The sequence below is a fragment of the Lissotriton helveticus genome, chromosome 3_1, assembly GCF_964261635.1.
Source record: "Lissotriton helveticus chromosome 3_1, aLisHel1.1, whole genome shotgun sequence".
Lineage (NCBI taxonomy): Eukaryota > Metazoa > Chordata > Amphibia > Caudata > Salamandridae > Lissotriton > Lissotriton helveticus.
This window is the reverse complement of record NC_136061.1, coordinates 1,184,674,328-1,184,689,417: the sequence shown is the minus strand read 5'-3', so window position 1 is coordinate 1,184,689,417 and position 15,090 is coordinate 1,184,674,328. Positions and strand designations below refer to the sequence as shown.

Here is a 15,090-nt window from a genome sequence, read left to right as displayed (position 1 = left end):
CCTCCCGTCCGCATGACGTTTCACGTTGTCGCGTGATACGTCATATGACGTGCTACGTTAGCGAACTGGTACGCGAAGCGAGTCGCAAAGCGCAGGTTTCTGGAAGCAAACCGGGAGGCCCTGCAAAGCGCTTAACGTAAACACAGCAGGTCATGTGACTTGGTAATAACACTTTTCATTGGTTCATTTCACTTTTGGTTTCCTAATGATGTAAGACTAGGTCATATAATCTAAAATGAACACTTTTCATTGGTTGAGAACTCTTGTTTTTCCCAAATGATGAAAATCCCTCCTTCTTTCCTCACTCTGACTTTCATCATTGTGAGAGAAAGACCCTTTGTGATCACTGAGCAATGGCTTCTTTAGTAGCTTCAGCTGGTGCTTCCCCACCACCTCCACCACATCCAAGGAAGAGTGGACCACCTGCTCAAGTTATAATTCAACAAGAAGAGGAAGAAGAGGAACAGGACGACGAGCACGAAGAGAGGCAGTTTTTGCCTGAGGAGCCCAGGACGACTCACCGGAAAGAAAACTTCATTTGGCAATTTTTTAAAATTCCCAAAGGTCAGAAAAAAGTAAATGCAAGATACGTAACTTGCCTTATATGTCAAGATAGACTGTCCAGAGGAACCGAGAAAAAATACAGTTTCGGAAACTACACAATGCATCGCCATATGACTAGGTGGCATCCTAACAACTACAGTGCTGCACAGTTTCGGAACGACCTAGATAATCTCCCTATTATGGCCAGAAGATCTGTTGTACCGGAAGTAACGGGACCAGAGGGCAGGGAGATGGTGCCAAATATACAAATGAGATTTGGTGAAGTAAAACACATCTGCGTATTTTGCGATGGATTCATTTGCTACGGAGAAAGAAGCATCACTCTGATCAACAGAGCTATTGACTATCATATGCAAGTTTGTACGAAACGCCCAAAATATTAAATACTTTTTTTTTGTTTTGTTGCTCCTGTTGAGCCCTTTACAATGAATCGTTTTCATTGCCCCCTCCAAGAAAAACCCAAAAAAATATAAAACTGTTCAGAAAAATTCAAAAAAAGTAAAAAAATGTTCCGAAAAATAATAAAAAAATATAAAACAACAAAAACAATAAAAAAAAAAGTTCTTTTCAGAACTACCTCCCCGTTATTAAAAAATTGGTACAATATTTGGAACTGTGCCAACCTCTATTTCTCTTAGTTCGCTTCCCAGTTCGCTCGCCGGTACGCGAACCGGAAACGAACCAAAAACAGTAAGTATAAGGGAAGGAAACAGACACTTATGTTAAAAGAAAGACAGCTATAGGGGAGTAAACTAGAGATACTATTACCCGTAATCCACTGCTGATGATGTCACATATTACATCATTCATGACATGCTCAGTGACATCATCAGCAGAGGATTGCGGGTTTTTTGGCAACGTGCCTTATCCACGGTTTAATAACGCTGCCTTTTGCTTTATATAAGTTTTCAAATTGTATGAAATATATACCAATAGGTCGTTATGAACCTTTAGGTAGTGCTTTTCTTCATGAGGTCTGGTCGCTTCCATACACATACAGATGTTTCAAAGATGATCAAGAAGTTTATCTGAATGGAAATGAATGCACTGAGACGCCAGATCATTCACTAATGTGTAGGCACATACAGTTACACGGTTCATGCAACAAACACCGACCAAATATGGCTTGCGTGTTGCAAGGCACGCCAGTTCCTGCTATCATCCCCACGTTCAAGTTGTTGGAAAATGGTAGTTATTTGATGCTCAATAATGAAGATTGTTCTGGGTTAATTAAAAGTATTCCTTTTATCGTAACAGTAAGTGAACGGGTTATTTGCTGCAGAAATGTTCTATTTCCTCCCACACATGAACATAGGGAGTTTTCAATCTCGCCACAAATACCAACCTTGGGAGCAGATTTCAACGGCATGGCAAGAATAAGAGCTCTTTTATCTCAGACAGAGGTGGCCTTGAGTTCGGCCCGTGAAACTTTCGTGCTTCACATAGCGAACACCCGTACAGAGGTGCAGACCCTTTTCAATTCAGATTTGCCTTTCCATTTCAGCAAGATGGTTCGGACTATCTTTAACGCATCCTCCACAAAGGCCCTGGCGCACTTTTTTAAAGTTGTTACCAGTGGTCTCGTGACTTCATTTGAGAAAATCTTTGGAGTCATCCCTGCTTTCTTTCATTCTATTTTTTCCACTCTGCTTCGTGGATTGCCATTTTTACTTGCATTACCAGCGGACGCTCTTGTGCTTTTTTACATTTTTAAATATGGATGTCCCTCCTATGCAACCTCCCGCCCTACAGCTGCTGACACTGTCCTGCAATCGCATGCTAGAATATTATGGCACAATGCCGTTGGCGATATTAAGCACGGCATATGGATTATCTTTTCGATTCTCCTACTTCACCTGTGTCCAGCCTGTATTTCACTGCCTGACCTGTGATTTCGATTGGGCCATTGATTTGTGTCTCTGCGGACCGGTTTCTCCTGACGTCGACTTTAATCAGCTGATGACTCCTATCATTACTCACGAGTTGGTTTGTCCTGGCGAAAGGATTATGGCTGTGGCATTGATGCATGGACTAATTGGTCCCTGGAATTTACTGGCGGCAACACAGTCTTTCTTGGAACAGAGCTTTCTTGAAAACCCACCGAGCTGTCCTCTGATGGTGATAGAGGATCCGGTGCTGGGAGAGCACGTATGTTCTTTTCCGCTTTTAAATTGGATGGCTGAACTGTTTTCGGATGAAGACGGTGACTTCCTATTGGAGGCTGTTGCAGCTTATTTTGCATACACAGTTATGTCATAGACCTTTTTCATGTTTGATATGCTGAGTACTAGCATTTCATTGAAAATTCATTGACTTATTTGTCAAGTTTTTATTATTTACCTTGCCTATTGGCTTAAGACTCGATAAAGTACTTGGCTGTTTTATTTTTCTTTAGCATTAAATTTTCCTAGTTTTTAATGCTTTACCTTGCGGACCGTCCACATATAAACTTGCAATCTGCTCTCATGAGATGGCACTTCTATTATCTTATTCAGTTCGTTTCCGGATCATGGGGAGGTGTCATCTAGGTCCTGGATATCTTTACACCGTGTTAAGTTAGCATGGGCTCATTACCGGTTTAAACGCCATTTTTCCTTTTTTGCAACTTCTGCACACGACACTTAGTTGTTGCTTTAGCTTTCAACCTAGTAGTTCATCGTGGTTTACATGAGAATAATATGTTATTGCTCTACTATCTGCTTTGCTTGTTAAACTATATCTGTACAGCGAGTGCTAAAGTTTCAAGAACAACACGATACAGAATTGTTATGAGGTCTGATCTCCACGACTTCATACTCATAACATAAGTGCAACTTCTGCCAATTCTGGGCATGAGGCGGGTTTTATATTGCTTTGCCGAACACACATACACAACACTTGATGCGGTTCACATGAAGAGAGAGCTGGTGTATGCTGATGTGATTCCTTCAAATCTAAGACACTAAAGTATGGGCACGCCCTAAACCAACACAAAGAGACCTTCTTAGCAAATAATATAATATGTGTATTAGGGAGGGTGAGATATAAGCAGCCGCGGGCCGTGGAGGGAGTTACGGTGAGGCAGGGAGGCGGGGAGGGGGAGAAGCAGGGTGGAGCCCTCTCCACCCTGCCCCTCCCCCTCCCCGCCTCCCTGCCCCACAGTAACTCCCTCCACGGCCCGCGGCTGCTTATAAGTGTTGCTAACTCTTATTCATTTACAGCATGTTAACATACTGTCACCATTCGCTTTTTATGTACTAGTAACTATGCTGGTAATTTTGCTACTGATAATATGTGTACTTGTATTATCTAAGATACTACGCCTGAGAAGACGGCATTAGTAAATAAACATTTCAAATACACATGTGTTCTTCTTAACTCCATGTTCTGGTTTCTAAGAAATATATAACGACCGACTGTTCATGAGTTCCACGTATCCTGAGGTACTATAAGTTCATATTCTGGATTGTCTAAACATTGAGAGTTTGTTATATCCAATGTGACACTGTACCTAGCTTGCTAAGGGGTTTTTGATTACTAAGGTGAGTTTTGGGACACCCTAATTCGCCGAGGTTCCAATCCTCTGTCCACAGTTCTGTGTGAGAACAGAAACCCTGCGACAGGGGCACCCCCGACCCTTGCTGGAGCTTCATCACACTTGCGATACAACTCCAGCAATGCGCCACCTTTACGGCACAGATACATCACGCATCTGTGCTGTTTTTGCCCCATGATGCGCCGCATTGTAAATGCAGCACACCATAGGTGACGGAACAGCGGCACAGAATGACTAACACATCCCTGGTGATGCGCCAGTCATCATAAATCTATCCCTATGCTTCTTATCTTGTTAGAGATGAACCGCCATATGTATCATCAAAGTTTTTTGCATTTCCTAAATAGCGAACTTTAAGGAATAAATAGCGATTCTTTACCATTCCTAGTTTGCGATGAGCTATTTGCTAATTACAAATTACCCATTCATTTCCTTCATTTCCATAGGGCGGTTGGACTCACTTTTAGCTCGAACGGCTGAATGGATTTCCACGAAACTTGGCAAAATTGTAGGGACTGGTAGCCCGATGTGCCTTTGCTATGTCTCAAGATATATGCTCCAGTGGTTTTTACGAAAATTAACTTTGAAAAATATATATTGGGCTACATTGGCCTATATATATGTTGGAGCCCAAATGTAGCCCAATGTAGCCCAATGAAGCCCAATGAAGCCCAATGTAGCCCAATGTAGCCCAAAGATGGCCGCCAGAGACGAAAAAAAACAAATGTAGCCCAAATATCAGCCAGATGTAGCCCAACTATAGCCCAGTGACAGAATGACCAATCAGCTTCGCAAACCTCCGTTACGCGAAGCGGAGCGCTGTTACAGATATATATCTTTTTTTGAACGTTAATTTCTCAAAATCCACTGGAGCACATATATTGAGACCTAGCAAAGGCACATCGGGCTACCAGTCCCTAATATTTTACCAAGTTTCGTGCAAATCCATTCAGCCGTTCGATTATTATTATTATATTTTTTTTTTGCCCCGCGGGGCCCTTTTAAAACCTCCACATCAAACCTAGGGGGTCAGCGAGGATCTACTATTCCCCCTTATGGTCATTTGCCCCTTCGCTTTCGCCTCCTCTTGTCTCTCGATCCTACCGAGAGACAAGATGGCGGCCGCTACGGACTGTTTGGAATGTTGACAGACGCCGGAGAACCAATCAGCTTCGCTTCACAAAGCTCCGTTGCGCGAAAAGTACGCGTCCTGGAGCGCTGCCCGGTCCGCTGTTACAGATATATATCTTTTTTTAAACGTTAATTTCTCAAAATCCACTGGAGCACATATATTGAGACCTACAAAAGGCACATCGGGCTACCAGTCCCTACAATTTTGCCAAGTTTCGTGCAAATCCATTCAGCCGTTCGGGCTAAAAGTGAGGCCAACCGCCCTATGGAAAACTCAATGTTAAAAACACGTTTTGGGACCCCCCTTTTTTCTCGGCCCCCCCTTGACGAACCCCCCCCCCAAATTTTCAAGGGCTGCTCAGAAACAAAATGTGCCATTTTCCTGAAAATTTCAGCCAATTCCGTCCACAAACGCCAAAGTTATTAGACATAGAATTTTCAAAAATCCCATAGAGAAAAAATCCTAACTATATATACCTACTGGCGACCGCCAGTAGGTAATATATATATATATATATATATATATATATTTATATATATATTCTCCCCACCACCGCTGGTTAGGGGTAGACTGGCATGGGCGGTCCCGTTGCAGCCACCAGCTGGCTGTGTCAATTCACTCCAACACCATCGAAAGTTACCGATGAAAAACGGGACACCCAGGGCTGCAATCATCAAGAAGTTTATTTGACAGATGAAGAAAGTACAGCTGTACTTTCTTCATCTGCCAAATAAACTTCTTGATGATTGCAGCCCTGGGTGTCCCGTTTTTCATCGGTAACTTTCGATGGTGTTGGAGTGAATATATATATATATATATATATATTTATATATTTATATATATTCACTCTCACTCACACACCTACATTCTCAGTCTGACTCACTCTCTAAAACACAAAAAGACAGAGCAACAGTGATTTTTATTATTTTACATACTTTGCTTTCTCTGCTGATAACTCTTCCATTCAGCAGTGAGACAGGATTCCTGATCTACAATTAAGAAGCTACACAAGGCAGCAGGGGCAAGATTTATGAGACAAAGACCCACCTCAAGCCCTGTCACAGCTTCTGATAGGGCAGATGTATCAGAAGCTGTGGCAGGGATTGGGATTAAGATCCTGCCACTCTGGGTGGATTCTCATTGGGCACTGGGATACCATGATTAGCATTCTAACAATCCAATTTTAGCAGATCAGCTCCCTGCTATAGACATGTGCAGCTTACTTGCTAAACAATATGGATTATGCCTGCGTGGAGGGGCATATTTGAAGTATGCCATCACACAAGCACAATCTAGACAATCAGGGATGATTACGATGGAATGCGATTCAGCCACCTTCCTCCATATATCATTTGATGCAGTGCCTGGAGAGCCGGACAGGGCAGAAATAAGTTCTAACAGTGCTCATGAAAACAGAAACATCTGTTTTTCATGCAGACTATTCCACCTAATATCATGTACTGAATTCTGTTTTGTATGTTTCTACCAGTGTGATTTCTGTTCATGCAGTAAATGCATTCAACATATTTATTAGATTTCAGTAAAATGTCATATTTTCACATTGCTCTGGCTGCACAGTCATAATTTGTTGCACCTGCAATTGTACCTTGACTTGGTCTGCAGATTGCCACTGAGTTAAGGCTCATTTATCCAGAGAATAAAAGAGGGTTAGTTGAAGTTCATTTTCTGTGGTGGATTTAGTGGCTTGAATGATCATTACGAGAGAACATGAGTTTTATATCTTTAAGAGGAGTCTGTTGCCACTGTGATAACTGTGAGAAGTTGGCCTGGTATATGCTGTCCACTAATTATAGTGGGCACCTTGCACCAGTCAAAACAACACTTATTGAGGATAGGTTTAAGACAACCTTTATTGAAAGCTATCCTAGTGGTAGCTATGGAGAGCAGCCTTCAGGCTAAGTCTTGAAGGAGTGTAAAGCAGCTTGGTTTACCAGATTATAACCTCTTGAATTACCAAATGAAAGGAGAACCACACAAGGTATATTTAAAATATATGTATTTATTACTAAACACTCTCTACTAACCTCTTTATGAGATTAGAGAACAAGATACACAATATCAAACACGATAGAACTTAAGTAAATAGTACAATATACAACGAGCCCCAGGGGGAGACCAAACCCTATATTAAGAAAGTGGTATAAGAACCACGACTTGACTAGACACAGTGCCTAGAGCATGTAGAATCGCTGTTACCCCAAGGAACGACCCAAGGTAGTGACACAGGGGACCCACGGTGGACGCGTACAGTGTGAGAACACAGCCGCAAGCTCCTTACAATCCCATGGGAAAGTCACGGTTGGAATTTCACAGATTAAGGACACTTCGGAGAGGACTTGGAGCAAACCCTTTTAGACTTAGAAGGTTCCACGGCTAGCACCCACCTGAGCACTGGAGTACTCGTGTTACCTCACCCAGGGAAGTTGGGTGCATAGGTGCCAAATGGTGTTGTGAATCGTTGCTGTTTTCAAAGGTGAGTTGATGCAAAGTGCTGCTGCTGGGGAAAGGAAAAGTGTCTGGTGTGATCCAAGCCTGGATCGACGATGTGAAGAACCTGAAAGCAGAGGGGACAGAGTCTCGGTCACCTCAGGTGACGGAACAGCGGCACAGAATGACTAACACATCCCTGGTGATGCGCCAGTCATCATAAATCTATCCCTATGCTTCTTATCTTGTTAGAGATGAACCGCCATATGTATCATCAAAGTTTTTTGCATTTCCTAAATAGCGAACTTTAAGGAATAAATAGCGATTCTTTACCATTCCTAGTTTGCGATGAGCTATTTGCTAATTACAAATTACCCATTCATTTCCTTCATTTCCATAGGGCGGTTGGACTCACTTTTAGCTCGAACGGCTGAATGGATTTCCACGAAACTTGGCAAAATTGTAGGGACTGGTAGCCCGATGTGCCTTTGCTATGTCTCAAGATATATGCTCCAGTGGTTTTTACGAAAATTAACTTTGAAAAATATATATTGGGCTACATTGGCCTATATATATGTTGGAGCCCAAATGTAGCCCAATGTAGCCCAATGAAGCCCAATGAAGCCCAATGTAGCCCAATGTAGCCCAAAGATGGCCGCCAGAGACGAAAAAAAACAAATGTAGCCCAAATATCAGCCAGATGTAGCCCAACTATAGCCCAGTGACAGAATGACCAATCAGCTTCGCAAACCTCCGTTACGCGAAGCGGAGCGCTGTTACAGATATATATCTTTTTTTGAACGTTAATTTCTCAAAATCCACTGGAGCACATATATTGAGACCTAGCAAAGGCACATCGGGCTACCAGTCCCTAATATTTTACCAAGTTTCGTGCAAATCCATTCAGCCGTTCGATTATTATTATTATATTTTTTTTTTGCCCCGCGGGGCCCTTTTAAAACCTCCACATCAAACCTAGGGGGTCAGCGAGGATCTACTATTCCCCCTTATGGTCATTTGCCCCTTCGCTTTCGCCTCCTCTTGTCTCTCGATCCTACCGAGAGACAAGATGGCGGCCGCTACGGACTGTTTGGAATGTTGACAGACGCCGGAGAACCAATCAGCTTCGCTTCACAAAGCTCCGTTGCGCGAAAAGTACGCGTCCTGGAGCGCTGCCCGGTCCGCTGTTACAGATATATATCTTTTTTTAAACGTTAATTTCTCAAAATCCACTGGAGCACATATATTGAGACCTACAAAAGGCACATCGGGCTACCAGTCCCTACAATTTTGCCAAGTTTCGTGCAAATCCATTCAGCCGTTCGGGCTAAAAGTGAGGCCAACCGCCCTATGGAAAACTCAATGTTAAAAACACGTTTTGGGACCCCCCTTTTTTCTCGGCCCCCCTTGACGAACCCCCCCCCAAATTTTCAAGGGCTGCTCAGAAACAAAATGTGCCATTTTCCTGAAAATTTCAGCCAATTCCGTCCACAAACGCCAAAGTTATTAGACATAGAATTTTCAAAAATCCCATAGAGAAAAAATCCTAACTATATATACCTACTGGCGACCGCCAGTAGGTAATATATATATATATATATATATATATATATATTATATATATATTCTCCCCACCACCGCTGGTTAGGGGTAGACTGGCATGGGCGGTCCCGTTGCAGCCACCAGCTGGCTGTGTCAATTCACTCCAACACCATCGAAAGTTACCGATGAAAAACGGGACACCCAGGGCTGCAATCATCAAGAAGTTTATTTGACAGATGAAGAAAGTACAGCTGTACTTTCTTCATCTGCCAAATAAACTTCTTGATGATTGCAGCCCTGGGTGTCCCGTTTTTCATCGGTAACTTTCGATGGTGTTGGAGTGAATATATATATATATATATATATATATATATTTATATATTTATATATATTCACTCTCACTCACACACCTACATTCTCAGTCTGACTCACTCTCTAAAACACAAAAAGACAGAGCAACAGTGATTTTTATTATTTTACATACTTTGCTTTCTCTGCTGATAACTCTTCCATTCAGCAGTGAGACAGGATTCCTGATCTACAATTAAGAAGCTACACAAGGCAGCAGGGGCAAGATTTATGAGACAAAGACCCACCTCAAGCCCTGTCACAGCTTCTGATAGGGCAGATGTATCAGAAGCTGTGGCAGGGATTGGGATTAAGATCCTGCCACTCTGGGTGGATTCTCATTGGGCACTGGGATACCATGATTAGCATTCTAACAATCCAATTTTAGCAGATCAGCTCCCTGCTATAGACATGTGCAGCTTACTTGCTAAACAATATGGATTATGCCTGCGTGGAGGGGCATATTTGAAGTATGCCATCACACAAGCACAATCTAGACAATCAGGGATGATTACGATGGAATGCGATTCAGCCACCTTCCTCCATATATCATTTGATGCAGTGCCTGGAGAGCCGGACAGGGCAGAAATAAGTTCTAACAGTGCTCATGAAAACAGAAACATCTGTTTTTCATGCAGACTATTCCACCTAATATCATGTACTGAATTCTGTTTTGTATGTTTCTACCAGTGTGATTTCTGTTCATGCAGTAAATGCATTCAACATATTTATTAGATTTCAGTAAAATGTCATATTTTCACATTGCTCTGGCTGCACAGTCATAATTTGTTGCACCTGCAATTGTACCTTGACTTGGTCTGCAGATTGCCACTGAGTTAAGGCTCATTTATCCAGAGAATAAAAGAGGGTTAGTTGAAGTTCATTTTCTGTGGTGGATTTAGTGGCTTGAATGATCATTACGAGAGAACATGAGTTTTATATCTTTAAGAGGAGTCTGTTGCCACTGTGATAACTGTGAGAAGTTGGCCTGGTATATGCTGTCCACTAATTATAGTGGGCACCTTGCACCAGTCAAAACAACACTTATTGAGGATAGGTTTAAGACAACCTTTATTGAAAGCTATCCTAGTGGTAGCTATGGAGAGCAGCCTTCAGGCTAAGTCTTGAAGGAGTGTAAAGCAGCTTGGTTTACCAGATTATAACCTCTTGAATTACCAAATGAAAGGAGAACCACACAAGGTATATTTAAAATATATGTATTTATTACTAAACACTCTCTACTAACCTCTTTATGAGATTAGAGAACAAGATACACAATATCAAACACGATAGAACTTAAGTAAATAGTACAATATACAACGAGCCCCAGGGGGAGACCAAACCCTATATTAAGAAAGTGGTATAAGAACCACGACTTGACTAGACACAGTGCCTAGAGCATGTAGAATCGCTGTTACCCCAAGGAACGACCCAAGGTAGTGACACAGGGGACCCACGGTGGACGCGTACAGTGTGAGAACACAGCCGCAAGCTCCTTACAATCCCATGGGAAAGTCACGGTTGGAATTTCACAGATTAAGGACACTTCGGAGAGGACTTGGAGCAAACCCTTTTAGACTTAGAAGGTTCCACGGCTAGCACCCACCTGAGCACTGGAGTACTCGTGTTACCTCACCCAGGGAAGTTGGGTGCATAGGTGCCAAATGGTGTTGTGAATCGTTGCTGTTTTCAAAGGTGAGTTGATGCAAAGTGCTGCTGCTGGGGAAAGGAAAAGTGTCTGGTGTGATCCAAGCCTGGATCGACGATGTGAAGAACCTGAAAGCAGAGGGGACAGAGTCTCGGTCACTTCAGGGTGACCAGGGGCACAATAGGCCACTGCCCACCGATGTTGGGTGTTTCAGGTGCGCTGAGGTAAAGCTTGGCTCCGCTGCTACGGGGACCAGGAGATGTTGTTGATGACCATGGTCTGCATGCAAGCTGTCCCACAAAGGATGTTGAGTGCTGGGGGTCGATGTCTGGATCGGATACCAACAAGCCTTGGCAACAGCAACCCACGCAGTGAGAGTAAAAAGATTTCGGGATGGACCAGCAAGGTACAGGGGACTCCCCAAGCAATGGAGAGTCAGGGCACATCTGGAGCAACCAGGTAAGCCCTTTCAAAGTTTCCGTACCCTTCTCAGGGACCCACAAGTCAACGGACAAGGGATCGCCGAGGGATCTTGAGTGGAATCTCTAAATACCAGCCCACGGGTCACACGTGGAGTGTAGGCCAGTAATACTCAGTGGAATCACTGCTCGGGGTCTGGACTACAAGTAGCCCAAAGCACAGCCTCAGGGATTGCGAAGAAGCATATGCTGCTGCATATGGTCACAGTGTCCTGGGGCTCAGGTTGCACGTTCCCCATGTGGGCTTTGGATCTCAGGTTTGCTGAGAGCACGGATCGGCCTCGGGAAGTTTGGAAACCCACCTCCTGTGCAGCAAAGTCTTCAGAGTCCTTCAGGAGCTGCATAGTTGCAAACAGAACAGATGCGTATTTGGTGCCTGCCTTGCAGGTGAGTAACTCCTTTACTCCAAGAGAGATTTTTCGGTCATCCAACGAAGTGTAGATAGTTGAAGTTCTGGGATTCTGTAGCAGAGTTTCGTCCAGGTAAACCCAAAGTCCTGTAGTCAGAGGTTCCTACTTTATACCCAAGGAAGGAGTGGGACAAACTCTGGGGACACACCTATGGGAGGGTCAGGATAGAGGGGTGGCTACAACCATATCCTTTGTCCAGTTTCGTGCCAGATCAGGGGCTGGTAGCCTCTACAACCGGGTTAAGCTGGACTATGCACAGGGACACCAAATGTGCCCCCAGTGTAGAGATCAAAGCACTCTTGGAGTGCACCCACCCAGCCACAATACACTAAAGCCTGTCTGGGAGATGGTCACACCTCCCTGTGACAGGAAACCTATTGTCAAGCCTTCCCCTGCCGGAGTTTCGTACAGCAGCAGGAGGGCACAGTCGTGTCTGTGGCTGCAGCATCCATTTTGTGATGCCACGGTCGAGAAAAAGCTGGTACTGGGTAGCCCGGTGCCCCACATTAGTGGTTCTACCATAAAGGAATCATACCTCCCACACCAGTTACTGGTGTAGAGGTATGATTCCAAGGTGTTCGACACCAAACACGACATGGTTTTGTGCAGCCGTTTAAAAGTTAGCATTTACTGCGAGGTTATAATGCACTTAGGAGTATATGGTCTAAGCTGCATCACTAACCCCGGAGGATGGATTCCGAAGGCTGCAGAGGGGCTCTGCTCATACATGGGCACCCTCTCACACAAACCCAGCACCCTGCCTTCAGGATTGATAAGGCCTGTCATAGGGGTGACTGATAGGTTTATATGTGTAATGATTAGGTAGATATAGGGAACCTATATATTAGTAAGGAGTGCATACACCACCTTACACAGGCTGTTGTAGCAGACCTGTTGTGTCATTTTGCATGGTCTCTCACGGGTGGCATAATACATGCTGCAGCTCCTGGGTGTCCTCTGGAGTACCTATGCCCTGGGTATATAGGATACCATATACTAGTGACTTATAAGGGTAACCCAAGATCCAATCTGGAGTGTACCTAATGTACATGGAATCCTTTTAGAAGAGAAAGCAGATAGGCTGGGGTCCTGAATAGCAGTATCCCAGCCAAACTAAGTAAAAAAACAGAAAAACACCAGGAAAAAGTGGGGGCAACCATGCAGTCATATTCCACCTTCCTACAACAACCTTGCCTTACACAGGGTAATTACACATAGAGTAAGAGTCACACAAGGTAATACAGCCACACAGGGTGACACATTCACACAGGGAGTTGGAGTCACACATGAAGGTACAGAAAGACATTGGCGAAGGGTTACACATGGACTTGAAGCGTCATACAGGAAGATGGAGCTACACACAGAAGTAGATTAAAAAAAGTATAAGCAGCCACAAAGAGATATAAAGTCACATGAAGGAAGGAGTTACATTGAGCATGGAGTCACAATGGATGACGGAAGCATCCCACACATAGGCAGAGTCACACATGCATATGGATCGACACATTAAGGTAGAGTTAAACAGAGTGATGGAGCCACACAAGGGAGGAATTCACACAAGGAGATGGAGTCAATCTGAGAGAAAGAGTTCCAAAGGAATATATGCACCCTCGCAGAGAGAGATGGCTCCTACAAGATGAAATTCCTCCAAGAGGCAGACATATATTTGGAGATGGAGTCCAACAGGAGGATGGAGTCACACTGGAAGATTAGAGATTAAGCCGCACAGGGACTTGGAGCTACACAGGGAGTTGGAGTCATACATGTGGGGTGCAGTCACAGGGGGCTATGAAGTCACAAGAGGGGGCAGAAAAAAACAAAGTGCTATTCAAGCTCTGCTTACATTCCTAGATCAGGACTGAGCTCTCCACCAAATGGGCCACAGAAGGAGTTGCAATCATAGTCCGTCAGTGAGATGCACTTCCGAGTAGACGCCAGGCGTGCCTCACCACTGCCACATCGTTCTTCCACCTGCAGAAGCGCAGACACAAAAATAGAATAAATACTTAATTTGCAATAGCAGCCTTGATTCCTAAAACAAATATGTGTATACCAAGTGCAAGTACATAGTTATAAACAATAGTAGTCAATTTCTTAATTCAATATGTTAACAGACAGCAGATCAGAGGAAGGCCTTGAATGTAGACTGATGTGCATCAGTAGCGGTACACAGAAGCAAGAGTGGATAGAAGACATCTGACAAAGAAAATACAAATATTATTTACAAAGCACAAGCATTCATTTGGCGCAGTCAAGTTTATTTGAATTTTAGTAAATGTATATATCGTAAATGCATGCACATCGAACCATTGGAGAGTGAAGGAGGGTGTGGGCCCCAGAGCAGAACCCAGTGGGGAGTGAAATGGAAGCAGCAGGCAAAGTTAGCAACAGTGACCAAAGGACAGCCCAGGGCCAGCACTGCAGGAGGACACTAGACGCAGGTGTTGATGGCAGCCGTCTCCTCTCCCAGAGAGAGGGGGCCGTTCCTTAAGGAGCCCAGTGGTGCCAGGAAGAGTAGCAGATGACAGGTAGGGCCTAGAGTGGACACTGAGGCAAAGGGCCTAGAGAGGGGAGCAGGGCCACATGCAGTCAGTGCTTGCATAAGGGGTGGCTAGAAGGGCAACTGGAATTGCACAGGGACAGGTTTCACAGAAGCCGGCCTGCCTACACAGGCAAAAGAAGGAGCATGTGGGAAGGCCCCAAGACAACAAAGAGACAAGAGGTTGGGAGGTCAAAGGGGCCTGGACAGTGAAGCTCCACAGGGATTTAAAGAAGAACCTGGGAAGACTATCTTGTGGGGCTTGATGGCTTAGAAGGGAATGGTTCACGGTGGAAGTCACAGAATCCGTTCCAGTGCAGCAGACGTTCAGGTGCGAACGCCCCTGGCAAGCAGGATCAAGGTGGCCAGCACAGGGCGGCTGGATGGAAGCTCGCGGAGATGGCCGAGGAAGATCAGCAGTGCATGCGAGGAAAGAGCTATGATG

General features: G+C 44.2%; 1 protein-coding gene across 1 annotated transcript in view; it reads right to left on the bottom strand.

Moving 5' to 3' along the window:
* Nucleotides 1-15,090, bottom strand: part of LOC144824222 (uncharacterized) — a 652,050-nt gene that overhangs the window by 140,731 nt on the left and 496,229 nt on the right. Inside the window, exon 25 of the mRNA XM_078683370.1 lies at nucleotides 13,950-14,077. Coding sequence (XP_078539496.1) covers nucleotides 13,950-14,077 — 128 coding nt within the window. The remainder of the gene's footprint in view (nucleotides 1-13,949; nucleotides 14,078-15,090) is intronic.